This window comes from Lactuca virosa, chromosome 7, assembly GCF_052849685.1.
Source record: "Lactuca virosa cultivar CGN04683 chromosome 7, Lactuca_virosa_CGN04683_v6, whole genome shotgun sequence".
Classification (NCBI taxonomy): Eukaryota; Viridiplantae; Streptophyta; class Magnoliopsida; order Asterales; family Asteraceae; genus Lactuca; species Lactuca virosa.
In genome coordinates, this window is record NC_136432.1 from 82,443,948 (window position 1) to 82,465,900 (window position 21,953).

At 37.8% G+C, this 21,953-nt stretch overlaps 1 protein-coding gene and 1 long non-coding RNA gene across 4 annotated transcripts; one reads left to right on the forward strand and one right to left on the reverse strand.

The window, feature by feature from the left end:
• The first annotated feature begins 6,412 nt into the window (after positions 1 to 6,412).
• Positions 6,413 to 6,952, forward strand: LOC145126845 (uncharacterized). The gene has a single exon (XM_079062131.1). The coding sequence runs from the start codon at positions 6,413 to 6,415 to the stop codon at positions 6,950 to 6,952; it is 540 nt and encodes a 179-aa protein (XP_078918257.1).
• A 5,007-nt stretch (positions 6,953 to 11,959) lies between these two features.
• Positions 11,960 to 13,866, reverse strand: LOC145123543 (uncharacterized). Of its 3 annotated transcripts, none has more exons than XR_013715181.1 (5): positions 13,654 to 13,866; positions 13,399 to 13,523; positions 13,212 to 13,287; positions 12,610 to 12,772; positions 11,960 to 12,382 (listed from the first exon to the last, which is right to left on the reverse strand). It is a non-coding gene; the product is annotated as an uncharacterized LOC145123543 (long non-coding RNA). The 3 variants fall into 3 exon arrangements; XR_013715180.1 differs by having other exon boundaries at positions 11,960 to 12,449; XR_013715179.1 differs by having other exon boundaries at positions 11,960 to 12,772; positions 13,654 to 13,865.
• Between the last annotated feature and the right edge of the window lie 8,087 nt (positions 13,867 to 21,953).

Genomic DNA, 21,953 nt, shown 5'->3' on the forward strand with positions numbered 1-21,953 from the left:
GTAACTCCCAATATACTTATATGATCTTGTATTTGTGATATGAATTGTTATGCATGCTAGAATATAGGCTGTTGATTTGCTCAGGAATTGCATGATAGAATTTCCTGACATCTGTGATGCCTTAGCCTAGAGAATTGGTTGTTATGTGCTACTTGAAGTCTAGATTTTTACAGTTAATTGCTAGGTGTATGTTCTAGAGTTGTACACAATTAGGATTGTATAGCCTTAGAATGGTTGATTTAGCCTTATTTCCTGTTCCTTGTCTGGTTTTGGGCTTAGGGTTGAATCACTTATTCAGCAGCCTATTCAATCTTATATTGTGTATAACTTGCTTGCACGAGGCAAACAGTGGTGTTGGTAGAGATTTCTAAAAATGTAGGAGCGAGTGGAAAGGAAAAATCCTAGAGGGAGAGTCTAGGAAGTGTAGTATTATGCATATGGCTTGACATATGCATGCGTGTGAGGAGTTTAGTGGAGCATTGCAAAGTGACTTGGTAGTATTGGAATAGTCCTTGGAACAAGTATGGATAGGTGTCGAAGGTAGTATTGGGCCTGTACTACTGGAAGCACATGATCCATACTTGGGTCAGGGGTGTTCAGGGTTACCAAGGAACTTGTAGGCGGGTATGCATAGTGGGGGTTTACCCTGTGCATTAATCTTGATGTGTTTCCGTGATCTTTCGGATTTAGGATGGCGACATTTCGTGTTGGAGATTCAAGTCTGAGTGAGAAGGATGTCCGAGACATCATAGCTGCAGAGATTTCGGGATTCATGAGAGAGGACTTGCCTAGTTTGATCAACTCTGTCAGGGAGGAGTTGATTTTCATGATTGATGAGCGCCTTAGGATTCTTCGGGCTGATTTGGATGTCGGTCGACTTAGGACTCGAGAGGTTTCCTGCAGGGAGTTTGATGCCCCTAGAGCTCCTCACTTCTTTGAGGGAAAAGATCCTATCATCAGCATGCGTTGGATTACCGACATGGAGAGTGCCTTTCGCGCTAGCTTCTATCCAGCGGAGGCCAAGGCCATATTTGCGACTTGTATTCTGCATGACAGAGCTAGGGATTAGTGGTGATGGGTTTTTTAGGGACTTAAACCTTTTGCGCTCCAGTCTATATCATGGGAGGATTTTTTCATCAGATTTAACAGAGAGTTTGTGTCGGCGATTGAGGTTCAGCTGTTCGCTCGGGAGTATCTGATGCTCTAGCAGACTTTGGAGATGGTGGCTGAGATCACCGCCAAGCTCAGGGAGAGATCTTTGTTTTGTTCTTAGTATGCGGTGACAAAGGATATAAAGATGACTCACTACCATGACATGTTGAGAACGGAGATCTGGGAGCACGTGAGTATCTCGAGTCATAAGACTTTTTCCAGTTTGGTGGAGGCAACCAGGGAAAGAGAGTTGAAGTTGGAGACCCAACAACGGAAAAGGAAGCAAGATCAGATTCACGCATTAGTAGCAACAGTTAAGAAGACCATGGTAACTGACTTTCGTTCAGGAGATCGAGAGACTAACGGATCTTATGATAGGTGTGGTCAGACTCGTCGGGGTATTTTTCGTGTGCCAGTTTTGAGATGTTTTAGATGCGGTCATGAGGGTCACTACAACCGAGACTGTAGTCAGAAGGATTCAATGGTATGCTTCTTTTGTAGCTATCCAAGTCATGTTGGGGTTGATTGTCCTCTGAGAGTGGATGAGGTGGTTTTGGATCCATTACCCTTAGCTTAAGAGTTGCCAGTTGGACGACACACGACACCTGGAGTCCCAAGGGCCGGGTTTTGAGTTATCAGTTCTTCATTTTGGTTGGATGTCGCGTTGTTGATGTCATCAATATTTTTTATGTTTTTGTTATTTCAGTTTTAAATGTGGATGATCTGTGGAATGATATAAACTTAATTAACCCCGGTTCTATATTGGATAATTATGTATGTATGGATTATTGCTATTGTGAGGTTATGGGTGTATGTTGGATCTCTTTGGTTTTGTTTAAAGGATACAAATTCTCTTACGCCTAGTGATGTCCAACGTAGTTATTAGGAACCATGTGGTGAAGTTATTAGGTTGGATTGGAAGTTTGGTGGGATATGAATTCAACGGAGTTTAGCCAATTCCAAGTGGGGGAATCGCCTTGTCAGATGGAAAGACTTCAGAGTGCAGGTTATCCTGGAGTATCATATTCAAGGATAAGAGAATAGCAGGTTTTAGTTGTTAGAAATGAAGCTTATGAAAAGAATGTTGTTCAACGGTTAGTTGTGATCAGGGAAGCATATGTTGAAGGTTCAAGGTTATCTCATATGAATGTTTAAGGCATCGAAATCGGCGCAAGTTTGGGTTAGTGTCTAGGTTCAGGTTGAGGTTATGTGAGGGCCTCTCTGCCTATTCTTCTCTGATGAAGGCTTCGGGGTTTGAAGCACTGATCGAACACCTGATATGGTCTAGTAGACTAGGAGTCCGTCTTGTTCCATTTTTGATTGTTATCCTTTTAGGTTTGTTTGAAAGACCATAGGGGAGCCCATGTCAATCGCAGGAGTGTCGTAAGACTACAATTTGGTTCGTAGCGTTCACTTGGCCAAAATTGGTTGTTGCATGAGTGATCGTAAGAATGTGATAGGACCATAGCCTCTAATTGGGTTGAGTCAGACCCATCATTGTTTTTTAGCCACTCCTTGTTTAGGTAAGAAGGTAGTTAGATCCGTGTCGATGCTTAGGCATGCGTAGCTTTTGAGACCTGTGGGTGAGGCCGGTTTGTATATATGTTATCTTGAGTGAGACCCGTGGGCGAGGTCCATTTATGTTCGTTTCTTCGTTGTGTTGTTGATAGTTTCATTTTATTACTTCTTTTCTTAGCTTATTTTTAGTTCATTCCATCTCATTTTAGTTAATCCTCATGCATATTTACTCTTTTCTCCTTTATCGGGTGCTTTCAAGTCTTTTAAGCCTAATTGTAGGATTTGCCGTAGACTATTTGTCATTGGAGGTATGGAAGGAGTGCGGGACTTTTGGAGGCTTACGGTTTGCTTATGGACTTGAAATGGTGCGATTGGGCTTGGTATCAACATAAACAAGAAAGCAAGTTCGACTTAATTTCAGGATAAGAATGACGACAAGGACTCGAGCTATGGAAGATTAAAGGAGCATTGGAGCATCTTTGAAGGCTTTGGAAGGCATACTTGGGCTCTCAAGATTTTGTGCATATGGGCTGAAACATTAATGAAAAGATTGGGCTGGTGTGCTAATTAAATGGGCCAAGGGACCCATTCAGCGAGACCCACACGATTCACGTGGATCCACAAACGGTCTGCGAGGATCGTGTTGTGAAGGATCCGAGGTTTTGACATGAATCTCTACTTTGGGAAGGTTGGTGGGGTGCTTTTGGCCAACTTTTGGATCCGGAAATTGGCCCCTTTTTACTGAAGATTTTGAATAGAACTCATAAACAACACTCTTAGCAACTACTCCTTTTTGCTTTCAAGAGGATTTGGAAGAATTTGAAGATTTTGAAGATTGGAGTAATTTTCTTTCATCTTTGCAAGTTGAATCATGTTTGGTACCTCTAAAATATCTTGTATTTCTTTTATTTTGGCCATGCTTGGCTAGACTTATATTTTGGATGATTAGGGTTTATCCTATGGATGATTGGATGTTTTGAAGACTTATTCTATCTTGTGTTTGAAGTTTATGGAAATGTTTTCTAGTCAGACATCTTCTTGTTTTTATTTATCCTTGATCATGAGCTTTGATGAATGAATGCTTATTTTTGTTGACTAATTTCCTGGTTAAGTAATGAACCCTCAAATTAGCAAGCAACAAATGGTTTCTATGTTTGTTTTCATTTCATTTAAACCATGGAAATGTTTCCTCAATAATGATAATGTAAGCATTTGATTATCTTTTGGACTTGGTAACTCTTAGAACTTAAAGCTAATTGATTTTCACATGATCATATACTTCATTGATTTTGTGACTTTAAGTAAAGGAGTGTGTTAAGAGCTCCTCTAACCATTTTAAAAACAATGAAGAGTTGAGGTAATTTGTGCTTATGAATTGCTATAGCGAAGTTAAATTAATTCACAAGTATTGTTCCATTTAGTCTAATGATAAGTCAACTATGTCATCCATGTGGTGTACGCCAAAATCAACCAACTTTACTTCATTGAATTTAATCAAATCATCTACTTTTTTACTTGTCATATTTACATTCTAGCTTAGTTTTAATTTTCTCAAGCAATCAAAAAGATTTAACCCCCTCCCCATTTTACTTTTACTTTTGTTATATAAGTAATTGAACAAGTGATTTACATAGAGATTTAAATTGAACCAGTCTCCGTGGATATGATCCCTTCACGACTAAACACTATTTTAGTGTGTAATATTTACGGTATTTATTTTGTTGGCCTCGACAACCACCAAATTTTGGCGTAGTTGTCGGGGATTGATTTATTTTTAATCAATTTGTTTCTCTATGGCCAGATCTCAACGTACAAGTGCTTTGATATATAACCCGGAAATTGAAAAGAAGCAAGGCATTTGGCGAAGGAAAAAAGAATAGAAAATGGTCAAACTTTGAATCCTCACGAGGACCCGGAGGTTGAAACCGCTTCCTCCAGTGATACCGAACCCGATTCTAGCCCCGACCCTGGCCAAAAAAATTCCCGAAACACCACCCCTACAACAAAATCCACCCATCATAGAACCAATTGCAATGGGGGACGGCAGAGAAGCTCCCGAAAGAACCTTGAGGCAAATGATGGAAACCGATGTTACCCAAACTCCAACCGGTATCAATTACCCCGTTTTGGAAGGAGGTTCGGAATTGAAGTCAAGTTTAGTTCATCACCTTCCAACTTTTCATGGATTGGAAAATGAAGACCCTCATAAGCACTTGAAGATGTTCCATATTATTTTCACTAGTATGAAGCCACAAGGGTCAACCGATGACCAAATCAAATTAAGGACATTCCCCTTTTCATTGGCCGATAGAGCAAATGATTGGTTATTCTATCTTCCACCGGGGTCAATCAACTCATGAACTGACATGGCAAGAGCTTTTCTTGATAAGTTCTATCCCGCTTTAAGAGTCTCAAGTCTTAGAAATGAGATTTGTGGAATCCGCCAAGGTCAAAATGAGACTTTCCATGATTATTGGGAGAGGCTCAACAACTTATGCTATAGTTGTCCACAACATCAAATTCCGGAACAACTCCTCGTTCAACACTTTTATGAGGGATTGTTGCCAATGGAGAGAAGACTAGTTGATGCCTAAAGTGGTGGAGATGTTTTTAGCAAAACTCCACAACAAACAAGATAACTCTTCAACACCATAGCCGCAAATTGACAACACTTTGGCCCGCACCAAGATATGAAGAGAGACACACAACAAAAAGTCAACGAAGTGGGGACATCGAACCTTGAGTCTCAAATCAAAGATTTAACATCCGTTGTCCAAAAGCTAGCCGTGGGACAAACTCCACAAGTGATGGTTTGTGAAATATGTGAAACAATGGGACATCCTACGGATATGTGTCCCATTCTCCAAGACGATGCGGAACACGTGAATGCCACGGGAGAATTCCAAAATTACCACAACAAGCCATCCGGTTACCAAAATGCTTACAATTCAAGTTGGAAGCCAAATCCCAATATTAGCTACAACCCAAGACCATTGCCTCAAAATGCATTGGTTAGACCTTCCTACCCACCACAACAACCTCATTACCAACACCCACAACCACACTATCAATCCAAACCACACCCACCACATCATCACCAACAACCTCCTTAATCCCAACCAAGTTGCTCCGGGATGTCTCCTGAAGACATTGTTAAATCCCTAGCCACTAGTACCCAACAATTCCAAAAAGAGATAAGGACTAGTATATCCAACCTTGAAGCACAATTAGGAGATACAGTTACATCTATAAGAAAGTTGGAGTCCCGTGGAAAACTCCCTTATCAAATCGAAAAGAACCCAAATGTCAATGTAGTGACTTTGAGAAGTGGTAAACAAACCGAAGAAAGTAGTTCCAAGAAGAATTCAAAGGAAGATGAGGAAGAAATTGAGATCACTCCCATTGAGGATCCTATTTTCAAGAATGACACATAAGCCGGAGTTCCAAAGAAGACTACCCCCTAGTGAATCCAATAGCTACTCAACCGCCATTCCCCTCCCGACTTGCAACCTCAAAGAAGAGCACAGAGGAGAAAGAGATTTTGGACACCTTCCGAAAGGTGGAAGTAAACATCCCTTTACTAGATGCAATCAAACAAATACCTAGATATGCAAAATTCTTGAAGGAACTTTGTACCAACAAGAGGAAATTGAAGGGAAATGAAAATTTTTAGATGAACGAGAATGCATCCGCGGTCTTACAAAAAAAACTTCCACCTAAGTGAAAAGATCTGGGTATGTTTATGGTTCCTTGCAAGACTGGGGATGTCACTTTTAGTAGTGTCATGCTTGATCTTGGTGCTTCTGTCAATGTCATGCCCTATTCGGTATATGAATCATTGAATGTAGGTCCTTTAAGTGAAACTGGTGTCATAATTTCTCTTGCGGATAAATCAAGTGTTTTTCCTAGAGGTGTCCTAGAAGATGTCTTAGTGCAAGTAAACCAATTGGTTTTCCCGGTGGACTTCTACGTGATTGATTTAGAAGAACAAGTGTCCTCCAAATCGGCTCTAATTTTACTTGGGAGGCCGTTTTTGAAGACGACTAGAATAAAGATTGATGTGTATGCGGGTAGCTTAACAATGGAGTTTGATGGTGAAACAATAAGTTTTAACATTTATGATGTTATAAGATATCCTAGTGATGTTTCATCCTTATGCTTTGTTGATGTTGTTGAACCACTAACCCAAGAATTGTTTGAGTTGTATAATGGTGACATGTTGGAGATGATTTTGAGCAAAGGATTTGATTGTGGGAAACTGGCCAAGAAGTTGAAGCTCTAATCATTAGACGTGGAAGTTGAAAGGTTGGTTAACAATTTGGAGATCAAGAAAACTACCCAATTTAGTGTGAAGAAAATTGAATTACCTCAAACTCATATAAGATTGCCACCCTCCCTTGTTCAACCACCGAAATTGGAATTGAAAGTCATACCTTAACACTTGAAGTATGTGTACTTGGGAAAGAACGAGACTCTTCCGGTTATCATTTCAACTCACTTAACCAAATTTGAAGAAGAGCAACTCCTCAAGGTGTTGATGGAACACAAAGAATCCATGGGTTGGACGATTTCGAATATAAAATGATTGAGCCCATCCACTTGTATGAACAAGATTTTGATGGAGGATGAATGCAAGCCAAGCCGAGATGTGCAAAGAAGGTTGAATCTACCAATGATGGAAGTTGTAAAGAAAGAGATATTGAAGCTCCTTGATGCAGGAATGATCTATCCAATCTCAGATAGCAAGTGGGTGAGCCCAGTGCAAGTTGTGCCAAAGAAGATGGGAATCACGGTGGTCGAGAATAATAAAGGTATGATGGTCCCCACCCGTGTGAAAAACAAGTGGAGAGTATGTATTGACTACCGCAAACTCAATGCAAGCACAAGAAAATATCATTTTCCATTACCTTCCATTGACCAAATGTTAGAAAGGTTGGCCGGGAAATCTCATTATTGTTGTCTAGACGGGTATTCCGGTTTTCACCAAATCCCGGTGGCACCGGAAGACCAAGAAAAGACAACCTTTACATGTCCATTTGACACTTTTGCATACCAGAGAATGTCATTTAGATTGTGTAACTCCCCGACCACTTTCCAATGTTGTATGGTTAGTATTTTCTTGGAATATATTGAGAACATAATTGAAGTTTTTATAGATGATTTTACGGTATACGGAAACTCCTTTCAAGAATGTTTGACCAATGTCACCAAAATTTTGAAAAGATGCATTGAAACGAATTTGGTTTTAAGTTTTGAGAAATGTCATTTTATGGTGAGTCAAGGTCATATTTTGGTTCACATTGTGTCTAAGAAAGGAATCAAGGTGGACAAGGCAAAAGTTGATGTTATTCAAAGCTTGCCTTACCCGACTTGTGTTCGGGAAGTTCGTTCTTTTTTAGGTCATGCAGGTTTCTACCGAAGATTCATCAAGGAATTTTCAAAGATAACAAGACCAATGTTGATTTCGAGTTCAATGAGGCGTGCAAAGAAGCTTTTGACAAGCTCAAAGAGTTGCTTACATCCGCTCCTATCATGCAAGCACCAAATTGGGATCTCCCTTTTGAGATCATGTGTGATGCAAGCAACTATGCTATACGTGCCATTTTAGGTCAAAAGAATGGAAGAGCCTCCCATGTGATCTACTATGCATCGAGGAAACTAGACAATTCTCAAAGCAACTACTCTACCATGGAGAAGCAGCTATTGGCCATAGTGTTCGCTTTGGAGAAGTTTAGGCAATATCTACTTGGTACCAAAGTTATTGTGTATTCGGATCATGCGGCCCACAAGTACTTGATGACGAAGAAATATGCAAAGCCAAGACTCATCTGGTGGATCCTACTATTGCAAGAATTTGATTTGGAAATTTGGGACAAGAGTGGATGCGAAAACCTTGTTGTCGATCATCTAAGCCGGATCACTTCAAATGAGACTCCTTTCCCGTTGCGGGACGAGTTTCCGGATGGGCATCTCTTTTCCCTTACTCAATCTATTCCTTGGTATGCCAATATCGTTAACTTTTTGGTCACGAAAAGGTATCCCGACACTTTCACATGTGCTCAAAAAGATAAATTAAAAAGTGATGCAAAATATTATGTGTGGGATGAACCCTATTTATGGAAACATTGTCCCGATCAAATTATTAGGCGATGTGTACCCCAACAAGAACATCAATCTATTTTGTAATTTTGTCATGAATTTGCTTGTGGGGGACACTTTAGACCTAACCGAACTTTGAGAAAGTTTCTTGAGTGTGGACTATTTTGGCCAACCATGTCACGCGATTGTTATTTGTTTTGTAAAAGTTGTGAACGGTGCCAAAGGACGGGGAACATTTCACAAAAGAACCAAATGCCACAAAATCCAATCCTTGTTTGTGAAGTTTTTGACGTATGGGGAATTGATTTTATGGGCCCATTTCCCATCTCATTTAGCAATGTTTACATTTTGCTCACGGTTGACTATGTCTCAAAATGGGTTGAGGCCAAGGCCACAAGATCGGATGATGCCAAAACGGTTATCGACTTTTTAAAATCTAATATCTTTGTGAGATTTGGTGTGCATAGGGATTTGATTAGTGATAGAGGAACACATTTTTGCAAACAAAATGATGGAGGTTTTATTAAGGAAGTATAACGTGACCCACCGCGTCTCTACCGCTTACCACCCTCAAACGAATGGTCAAGCGGAGGTTTCGAATCGATAAGTGAAGTCTATCCTTGAGAAGACGGTGAATCCAACTAGAAAGCATTGGAATTTAAGGCTTGATGATGCCTTGTGGGCCTACCGGACCACTTACAAAACCTCGATAGGCATGTCTCCATTTAGGTTGGTCTTTGGAAAACCATGTCATCTTCCCGTAGAATTGGAGCACCACGCATTTTGGGCGGTCAAGAAATGCAACTTCAACATTGATGAAGTGGGAAGACATAGGAAGATTCAACTTCAAGAGTTAGAAGAATTGTGGAATGACTCTTATGAGAATATAAGAATATACAAGGAGAAAACCAAGGCGTTCCATGACAAGTCCATCACCCGAAAACATTTCAAGCTGGGACACAGAGTCTTACTTTACCATTCCCTTTTGAAGTTATTTCCCAGAAAATTGAGCTCAATATGGATAGGTCCATTCATTGTGCTAAAAGTCTTTGAACACAGAGCGGTTGAGATCCAAAGTGAAGAAACGGGGCAAATCTTCAAAGTCAATGGGAATCGTTTGAAACCGTTCTATGAAGGTTTTAATGCAAGTGTCCTAGATGTCATCCAATTGGATCCCCCGGTATACTGAAATCGAGAGGGAAGGACGTCTCGCCAAAGACGTTAAAGAAGGGCATTTTTGGAAAGCATTGTGCTTTCATCCTTTCTAATTCAGAATAAATGTTTTAGCTAAAATCCTTTTGTATTTCAAATTTCTTCTTACTTTTTGCAGTGAAAGAGTGTTGAATTTTGAGGCCCCGGTGTTCGTTTTGGTCAAGGATGAAGGTTTGGGATTTTTCACTCATTCACAAATGGTCCATGTGTACCCGCCCACGTCGTCTGCATCATCTTTGCAATTTGGGAACTTTACAGATCTTCTCACGCGGTCCGCGTGTACCCGATACCTCGTCCGCGTGAGCCACAAACGGTCCATGTGCACTCCTCTAAAATGAACATGTCATTCTTTGAACTCGGGACCTTTATAGAACTTCCTACGCAGACCGCGTGTACTTGAAAGCTCATCTGCGTGGCTCAAAAACGGACGCCGTATACTGGCAGAAAACGTCCACGTCAACCTTGAATTTAAGGACCGTTTCAGAACACTTCACGCGGACCGCGTGTACTCCAGAAACGTCCACGTGAGGCGTTGACGTACATTGACCTGCGTATTGACTATGTTTGACTGCAACTTTCACCCTCTAAACTCTATCAGCCGTCCCTCATTCTTTTTCTTCTTCTCTCTCCAACCTCCATTGAAGCACCTTCCACCTTCAACACAAAAACTCGATTTCCCATCAAACCAGCGGTCAGAATTACGTGAAATTGGTGGCATTCTCTCCCATTTTTCAAGCTCTACATTTCCCACCTAAATTTTTCCCCGATCCACCCCCGGAATCGAGACTGCCGACCACCACCCTTTTGCCAGAAACTTGATTTTCCGGCCACCTCCGACCACCTATCAAAATTCCGACACCAACATTATGTTGCTTTTGGTCTAGGCTACAAACCCCACTAAAAATATTTCTCAAAGCTCGCCAGAAAATTTCTCCAGAATTTCAAGCCATTGCCGGATTTCTCGGGCTTTCGTGGTAAATTACTTCTCATGGGGTATTGAGCAAAGCTTCAAGCTTGGGGTGGAGTATTGCAAGATTTTCAAATCCTAAAATTTCGCGTGCAATTTTTTTTTTCGAAATTCGTAGTCGCCAACGGGTACATTCCTTCCTTGACTTTAACTAATTCTTATGCATGTTTTAGAACGATAATTTAGATGGCACTGCATCAAATGGGTCTAGGAAATATATCTTGCATTGATTTTTGACCCTTTTTAGAAGTCCATAGGGAGTCAATAGGTGAATTGAATTGCAATATTATTTGTTGGAATTGTTGGTCTGCGTGGTTGTAAATTTGCTTGCAGGTTGGTCATGTCTACGTCAAGAAAGTGCTCTGCTGCCGCCCGAGGGAAAGCTCCCGCTAGAGCTTAAAATGAGGAACCAAACATTCCAAGGTTCCGCACTACAAGAAAAACGCGATTTTGCTAGGGAATGAATCCGTTGTGAAAAGCTGAAATTTCATTGCAAAATACGAATAGCAACGAAATTTGTGACGACCGATTTCCGTCCCAAAAAACCCCGTAGCGAGAGTTTGCTACGGAAACAATCATTCCGTCGCAATTATGACAACATAATGAAATTTGTTGTAGATGGTATTTCGTCGTGTATTTCGTAGTAGGATTCTATCATAAATTCTGTGGTAGTTCTTCCGTCACAAATTCCGTTGTAGTTAATCCCTAACAAAATCCATGGTGATGATTCCCTAGCAAATTCTGTAGTGATGATTCCCTAGTAAATTATGTGGTAGTGATTCCCTAGCAAATTTCATGGTGATGAATCCCTAGCAAATTTTGTGGTGGTGATTCCCTAGCAAATTCCGTGGTGATAAATCCCTAGAAAATTATGTGGTTGTGAATCCCTAGCAATTGTCGTAGTGTATATTATATAGCAGATTCCATATCAAAGATTCCATATGGACGGATGAATAATTGATTTATAAATTAAATCCAAATTATTTTGTAGTAATATATGAAAAACAAAAATAACAAAAAAATCAAATAACATTATTTCATAAAATAATACAATAATTATTTATTACATGGAAAATGGAAAGTGGCTAATCTAAATTAAATACTTTGAAATAAACAAATTCACGCTTTATGATCTACTACTTTTATAGTTGTTGAAAAGCACTAATAACAACCATTGTCAATTGTAGTTGCTTATTAAGCTGCTTGATTCTTATGTTGTGTTGTTCTTATTTGGCCTTCATTATTTCCATCGGTTCTTCATTTTGCTCTTTTTGTTTACTCACAAGCTCCCTAAATTCTTCTGATTCATCATTTTTGTCCGGAATATAACATAGTTTCGTGAGTTCTTCATTGCGATGAAACCATCTCCCTCACATCTTTTTTCCTCATAGTCTTCATACATGTCTTCCAAGTAACCAATGTGGTAAGCTCCTCCTTGACGTGTATACATGAGAGAATTTAACTTTTAAAAGGAGGGGACAAAATATGATGCTTGCACATCCTAATCAAAAAAGACACTCAGAAGCTAGATGTAAAAACATAATAAAAGATCCATCTTCATAAATTTTCTCATCTCGGATGACTGGAACGAGGATGTTAAAGTAGAATGTAAACCATGTCATCATCAATATCAAGAAACTAAAAATAAAAAAAATACTTACATATAAGAGATATCAATTGCTTTTGCTGTTATGACTCATTTTTCCATTAAGATATCAATACAACTGGCATCTTTGAACCAAAATTACCACAACATTTTGTCAAAGTTCATTCACAACCTTTAAACCTCTATCTCACCTTCAACCCACTTGATGAAAGAAACACCTGCAAAGATTATGACATTAAGTGTTGTAATAAATGTTGATTATGAAAAACAACAAGATGTGGCTTAAAAAAACCCAACAACGGTTAATTACTTTCAACAAAAAAAAACTCAATGAACTTAAATTTGACAAATACATGATTTAAGTGCAAAGCCAAGTTCACTCTACCTCCAATTCCCAAAATGAAACAACTTTCTCATTTCAATTCTTCAAACAAAATACATTTTTCATTTCTATGTTTCAAAAGTTAGTTGCACAATTACAAAAAAAAAAAAAAAACAAAAAAAAGGGTTCAAATGAAACATATTTCTGCTTCTATCCACCTAAGAACATATATGTTGCAAATTTTAACATAACACTGAATTCATTCAAGCGAAAAAAATTGAAGAGAATCAAGATTCTTATTAAATTAGAGGAACCTATATCATTAGGGATCGTACCAATGAACTTATCTGATGACAAACCTAGTGAAAATTCCGATTCCAGCCAATCTTCTCTGGGATCACATCAGTACAACTGAAATTCGATGTCAACCAATGTAATGTATGTCGAGCATCAATACAAGAAATTAAAAGGCAATAATAATGAAATTGAGACTGATTTAGTTCCGAATTCTGACTATTTTACCTCATGTGAGAGAGAATTCAAGAGGGTGGTTTAATAGATGCACGAGATCAACTGTCGATTGGGTTCACGATCCAGTCTGATGTTGATTTGGTTCGTGTGCTGGATTCATCAAGATAAAAACGAGGCTGCGACGAGGAAGAAGAATTAGTGTCGATTTCACGAGGCTGGCACGAGAAAGAACAACGAGAAAGACGTCGACTGTCGATTTCACATACATAAAAGAACAACAAGGCTGGCACGAGAAAGAACACATACCTATTGATTTCACGAGGAAGACGTCGGCCACGAAGTGGCTGAGAAGATACGACGATTGAAGGTGAAGCAGTGTCGGTGACGTGCGAAGAGCTCCAAGCCAAGGCCGATGGAGAAGGAGGCCGATTCGATGGGGAAGGAAGAGATGAGCGGCGTTTTTTTGGAATGCACGCTCCTTTTTTTAGGTAATAGGTTTAGAAGTGGTCAATGAGTTTTTTTAAAAAAACTAACAACGTCTAGGTTATTTGATATTTGGGTCGGTAGAAAATTCAAAATATTTTAAAAATATAAGAGGGAAGACCAAAATATTTTAAAATATAGGAGGGAATATCAAAATCTGTAAAAATTTATCTATCTTAAATTTAAAAAATAAATATTTAACTTTTTAGTAAATAATTTTGTTTATTATATTATATTATTTTATAATATTTTATATTATTATTTTTATCTTAAAATTAATAACTTTTTAATGTAATCATAATTTTAAAACCTAAATATCTATTAATATTTATAATCATGGGTTGAGTTGTGAAAAGTAAAAATCTAGTGACTAGGGGTGAGGTAGGCGTCAGTGTTGATTTGTAAGAATAGTCGTATATGTATGGGTTGAGGGGGGTATTTGTGTAGGTACAATGGTGGGCGTGGGGGCGGTGGTGGGTGACGATAAGGTATATGTTGGGCGTCGTTGGGGTGAACATGTGGGTGCGGGTGTGAAGGAAGAGTTCAAGCTTATGGCTTATGGCTTATGACTTATGGCTTATGGCTTATGGCTTAAGGATTTACGACTTTGGGTATAAGGATTGGTTGCTAGTCTGAGCACTAAACCCTACTATTTAAGCCCTAAACCATAAGCCTTAAGCCTCAAACTTTAAGACATAAGCTTAAATCCATAAGCACTAAACTATAAGCTATTAGCCAAAAGCCAAAAGCATTAAGTAGAAAATCCTAAGATATATGACTTAAACCCTAATCTATACGCCTTAAGTCGTACGTATTAACCATTTGGCCCAAGCCATAAGCCTTAAGGCGTAAGTCGTATACCATATGACATATGCCCTAAGCCCCAAACCATAATTCATAACCAATAAGCCATTAACCATAAGCCTTAAGCCATAGATCATGAGCCATAAACCATAAACCATAAACCCCTAGTGATAATACATAATAAGCCTTAATCCACAATCCCTAAGTCGTGAGCCATACTGTTTAAGCCATAAACCCTAAGCTATAAGCCATAAGCCCTAAGCCATACGCCTCAAGTCCTAATTCATAAGCCTTAATCTTTATGTCATAATGCATAATACATAATCCATAATCCATAATCCATAAGTCATAATCCATAAGACACAAGCTATATTATTTATCCCTTAATCCATACACTATACATCCTTTAAACCCTAAGCCATAATACCTAACATATATGTTATAAGCCCTAAGACATAATCCTTAATTAGCCATAAGGCATAAGACATAATTCATAGCTATAAGTTAAAGGCGTAATTCATATATGTCATAAGTCATAAGTTATAAGCCATAAGCCATAATAATTCTCCCATAATACTTACAACTTTATACCTAAACATAACCCATAAATAATAACTCCTAAGCCATAAAGGTTAATCTTTAAACCCTAATCCATAAACTATAAGCTATATGCCATAATCTCTAATCCATAAGCCTTAAGCATTAGTCCATAAGCCATAAGCCATATTCCCTAAGCCTTGATTCATAATCCATAAGCCCTAAGCCTTACGCCTCAAGTCCTAATACATAAGCCTTAAGCCTTATGTCATAAGTCATAAAACCTAAGCATTACGCCCTAAATCATAAGTCATAATTTATGAGCCTGAAGCCCTAAGCCATGAGTCATAAGCCTTAGTCCTTAAACCATAAGTCCTAAGTCATAAGCATAAGCCCTAACCCCTACGCCATAAGCCTTAAGCCTTAAGCCCTACACCTTAAGTCATAATCCATAAGCCCTATTGTTGGGTTTTGTATACTACAACATCCTATGGTGCAAATACAACCTTAAATGCCTTGGATCTATGTTTTCTCTAATTATACATGTAATGGTATTTCCAAAGCATTAAGCCTATAACTAGCATGAACTTGACAAAAACAATATGAAATACTAGTTAGGATGACATACCTTTTATGTAGCTTGAAACCTTGTTGTATTTGGCCTTAAGAGCTTAGCACCAAAAGTATGAATGCCTCAAATGGCTCACAACTCACCTAGGACAAAGGTGGCTCTTGAGAGAGAATCTCCATGCACCAAAAACACCTCATGAACTCCAAGAATATGTGTGTGTGTGTGTGTGTTTTGGCTAAGGAGTACATATTTATATGTTGGATTCCAAGGGTTATGGGTATAACCCAAATCCATACCCATGTGTATTATGGTCCATGGTTCATGTGGCCCAACTCTTTATGTGTCCATACATAAACTTGGTCGAACATGGATCATAATCCCAACACATATAAATATAACTAATTACCATAATTAGTCCCCATAGATTTAATTAGTCTCTTTTGATCACTAAATTAATTCCAAATTAATTATTGATCAATACTAATTAAAACATACGATTTCATATTAATATATTAGAACTTATAATATATTAATAAATCATATATAACCTTCTCTCAAAAGTCCATCCTAACAAATTGTCCTGGTGTTATGCAACCCAAATGGACCATGCTACTCTCGGGTCGAGTACATACCAATAATAGTTATGGGCTTAGACATCTAATCCAACACCTGTGCCATACACCTTAAGTCATAATCCATAAGCCCTAAGCCTTGCGCTATAAATTCTAAAGCCTAAGCATTAGCTCTAACTCATGGACCATAATCTCTAAGCTTGAGCCCTAATCAATGAGTCATAAGCCATAATCCGTAAACCATACGTCCTAAGTCATATGAATAAGCCTAACCCTTAACCCTTAAGTCAAAAGCCACAAGACATAAGCCATAAGGCATAAGCCCTAAACCATTAACTATAAGTCAAAAGTTATAAACCATAACCATTAAGCAGTAAACCCTAATTTGCAACACAAAAGTCATAAGTCATATTCCCTAAGCCCGTATACACAAGCCATAATAATTAACCCATAAACCGTAAGTCATAAAGCAAAATCCTTAAGCTATAAGCCTTATGCCCTAAACCTCAAGCCCCAAGAAATATGTCAAGAGAGGTAAGCTACATTAATCAATACACTATAAAACCTAAACCATGTGCTATAAGCCTTATGACCTAAGTCATAAGCCCTACGCTCTAAGCCTTAAGCTATAAGGCCTAATCCTGAAGTCATACTTCTAATCCATAAGCCATAAAGACCTACACCCTAAACCCTACAACAAATATCTTAAACCTACACAGGTCATCCGACCACAAAATTTGTTACAAAATTAAAATCCATAGCTAACTCATTGATTTTTACTTTAAAGTTACTACGGTTAAATACATGTAGTTCATTAGTGACGAAATCATAAAATTTAGAACAATTTTAGATAAAAACAAATACAAATACAACCAAATCATAAAATTAGTAACATATTATGAACAATTTTATACTTTTATTTTTTATTACAAAAAACTACAAATTTAATAAAAAAAATTAATTACCAGATTCATAAATTTAAATAGTTAGAATCCAAAATTACAAATTTCAATTTATCTTTTCCCTTCCTCTCCAAAATTTTGACCTAATTTCCCTTCAATCCCAAAATAAACAATCTTTTTCCCTCATTTACCTAGATCGACTTAATCCGCCTCTTTTCTTTCCTACTCATACGCGCCTCAACTTTCTTTTCTTTTCATCAGACATCGACGCCAGTTCTTTCTTCCACCCTTCCTCTTCCAGCCCCGATCACGTCTGACACCACTGCTTTGCATGTGTCGGCTTTGCCTCCGGCTCCGACAGTTCGCCTCCGGCATCTTCTGCACGTATTTTTTTCCTTTTCTATTTGTCTTTAGTTCGAGTTAAATCCTTGAAAATTGAGTATGATAGTTTTTTCCCCTAAAAATCGAGCATAAAGTTACGCTCGTTTTCTTTTTCTGAATTCATATGTTGTTTGAAAATCGAGTTTAAGAGATTTTTTTTCTGAAATCGGAGGAATATCTTCATGTTGAAATCAGATGCCTGTTTTTTTCTTCTAAAATCAGATGCGACAATCTGGTGATGAGTAACAACAACATCCATGTGATAATAAACACAGTGGAGTGATGTTGATGCAAATTTCAAAGGAGTCGATTGTCCGGTTCCAAGTGACAGTTTCTTCCTTTTTTCACCTAAAACTTGATATTAAGGGCTAATCGATTGCTAATTTCCAATCCTATATGTTTTTTGATTGATTGAATTAGTAGTTCTTATGGAGAAATTGTAGTTGACAATTGACATATGTTTTTTCTGATGCAAGAGCTAATCGATTTATGTTGATTTCAATTCCTGGAGCATTTGGAATGATGTTTTCATTGTTAATTGATTTTTTCCCATAAGACTTATGTCTTTTAGGGTATTTCAGATTAATTTGATGATGTTTTGAGTTGTTTGGTATATCTCGTTAGTAACACAAGTTTATGGGTAGATGACGATTGATTCTATATTAACCAGTTGTGTAATAAGTGGTGTTTTAGTTTTAGTCATATAAAAACAGACATACACTGATATATATTTGTGGAATTTGTAGGAGATATTGCTTAACATCTACAAATAATGGCTTCTTGATGCTAGAGTCTCATGTGATGATGTTTGGAATGCTTGAAAGTCTGAAATCATATGTGGTGTCGAAGTGAATTAGTTAATGAGCTTAAAGCTTGTACATTGAGTTGATAAACCACATATCACTGACTTGGAATAACTATTAAGGGTTTTTTTTTCAAGAATGTGTTTGTACTTGTCATGATGTGTAAGATATATCAATGTACTAATATTAATTTCTTGATTATCGCTTCATAGTTTCAACTCTTCTTATTAGAGCATGTATTTTGAAAAATCTATTTAGTTATCAAACCAAAGCAAGTTTGATTGTTATAATTCGATACTTGTTAAATATTTATGTTTGATTTTTATTTTTGTTTAATTTTTATTTTGTATAGTGTTAATATATATATATATATATATATATATATATATATATATATATATATATTCAAATAAATTCAAGAAGTTGGTCTCGTTATTTTATATACAAAAAAATTAAATTCGGAAAAAAAATTACAGAAGGGTAAAACGGTTATTTTTATAAGTCAGACAACAATTTAGAGGTTCTAACCATGTTTACTTATAATGACCATAAATTACTTATAATCATTTTTTTTGTTTATCATTTGTATTGTTTAGTTCTTGACACTTAAAAACAATTAGAGTATGACTACAAACTACTAACAATTAATATTTTTCTGTTTTGTCTTGGACATTGTATACTTTTAGACGCACATAATAACTTAAACTTTCTCCATAAAAATCACTATAGTACAAGGTTTTTTTCCCTTTAGCAGCTACGAAATTGAATTTAGTAGCAAATTTCCATAGCAACATAACTATGAATTATAATTCCTTAGCAAAATTGCTACAAAATTTAATTTCGTAACAAAAATCATTACAAAATAGCAATTGACATTTACTCTATAGAAAATCATCTACGGGATTGATTTTCGTAGCTAATATATGTTGCTAAACAACTAGAAAATATTAATTCCTAACAAAATCCATAACAAAAGTTGCAACGGATATTGGCTTCATAGTCAAACTTCCATGAGTTTTATTGTTGTTGCAAATTTTCATAGCTAAATAGTTATGAATTTGAACTCTTTAGCAAATTTTCTATGGAATTTAATTTCGTAACAAAATTCGTAACAACTTAGTTAGGCTTTTTTCTCATAGCAAAACAAACAACGAAAATAAAATTCCGTAGCATAATTTCGTAGGTAAATAGCTATGAATGTTACTTCCATAGCAAAGCAACTATGGAATTTTATTCCGTTGAAAAATTTCGTTGCAGATTAACCACGATATTTAATTTCGTAGAAAAATTACAACGAAAAGTATTTTCGTAAAAAAATTTGTTGCAAATTTGCTATGAATGGTTTTTCCATAGATATATCGGTAGCAATATACCAACGGATTTCTAGTCGGTAACAATTTCCGTAGCAATTCCCATCTTTGCTACGGAAAATTAATTTCGTAGATAATGTGGTAGCAAATTAGCTATGGAACAACATTCCATAGCTTGATCTGTTGCAGAATAACAACGAAAATACATTCCATAGCGACCTTCCCTAGCAAAATCGCGTTTTTCTTGTAGTGCCGGGACATAAAGGCGACTGAAAACTACAGAAAGAGTTTACCTAGGAAATTTGCCTCAACCAAATTTGTGTGTAGTCCCACACTAATTTCATTAGGGGTACTTGATGGGGTTACTCAATTGTTCCGTAACATCGGGTGGGAAAACCTTCTCAATCTCATGGCACATACTTACCAGCTCCCTACTAGAGAGTTCCTTGTTGACTGCGGGTTAGACAACGAAAGGAAAAAAGTTCAATTCCAACTTATGGGGGAGCCGAGGCACATCGATTTTGCAATGGTAAATGACATCTTGGGCTTACCTTCGTCGAACACATTCGTGGCTTTCGATTCACCACCTCCTGAGTTCAACCACGAGACTTTTTGGACGGAAATCACCGGTGGAATCTTTTCTTGTGCCGGCCGTGATAAGGCAACTTCCATCATACACCTGTGCCTCCGCATTGCCCATCGTATCTTAGTGTGCACTGTTTTTGCCCACAAAGAAGCCGGTCAAGTCATGAAGATTGAGCTATTATTCCTTTGGTGCATGACACAACGTGAAAACCCACCAATCCTGGATTTTGCCTCGTTCTTTTTCTACAAATGTGTACTCATGAAAACCAAAGCATCCGGTGATATTTGCATTGGAGGATTTGTCACCCATCTAGCCCGCAGTCTTCAAATTGAGCTCCCCAACGACTACACGCCCGTAGACAACAAAATTCTTTTGGATGAGCGTGTTCTAACAAACATGCATCACATCCATCGTATGAGCAGAGGCGGTTTTACATGGTATTGTCCTCGAGGGGTCGGATATCTTATTCTTCCCGACCCTCGAGTCTCCAACTTCACTTTCCACGATCGCAATCAGTCGAGACTCGAGAGGACCATCACTCAGACATTTAATGAGGACGTACTCCATGCTCAAGACAATGACAGGATGCATATGGATGACGAGTCCGGCGGTGAGCCCACCCATGGTACACAACAAACCCAACCACAGGCACCTCCTGGATATTACCCGCTTCCCCCCAATTTTGCCGAACAGTTCGAGGCTTTTTGTGTCTCCAACCAAATCATGTCACAACAGATGCACCAAATGTGAGGGTAGCATCAATCACAAAACCACTTTGAGAACGTACCACTTCCTCCTCCGTATCGATACCCTCCCCCCACTCACCCTTATTCGCCTCCACCATACCCTTACCCTTACCCTCAATACCCATATCCTCCTCCCGACCCCCCAGTTTAGGTACTTTCACCTCGCCCAAAGCATTGAGGACAATGCTTATTTCTAAGCTTGGGGTGGGGTATTTCCTTTTCTTTTTTGCTTACTCATGCATTTTAGTTTAGGTTGCATAAAATTTTAGCGTGTCTTTGCATTCATTTTTTTTTTATTTTATAAAATTCCAAAAAGATTTTATTTTCTTCTTTTTCACTTTTTATTTTTGCACGACATTTAGCTTAGGGCATTAGCATTCATTCATTTTTGTTATCTCTTTATTCTCAACCCCGAACATCTTTACTTGAAAGACTCGACACACCTTAAATACAACTCTTTCGGAAACTCACATAACAAATAAGAATCGCTCTTAAGGACTTTCAGTTGTTGCATCTTCTTTTATATATACGTGGGGAGAGAGTGCAAGTAGTTATGCAAATGAATCGACTCATGACAAGTGTGGCATAAGTAGGGGGACAACTTAGCCTTGTGCCGACTAGTCCCAACCTGCATGTTCCTTCCAAGCCACAATCAAACCCCAAAGAAAGGAATAAAAACTAGATTTTGCTATTTTGAAATCCTTAGTGTCTAAATGCTACATTACACATCATATTTCATCAATTTATGATTTAGACACATTTTTCCCACTTGATCTCAAATTAGCCTTAGTGTGGTTATGCTCACCTTTTGCACTTAGTTTCTTTAGATTCGCTCGTTTGGCCTCTTGTTTAGGTTAGATTTAGATATCACTTATAGTTTGTATATAGTTATGCTTTGTATTTTTTTTATT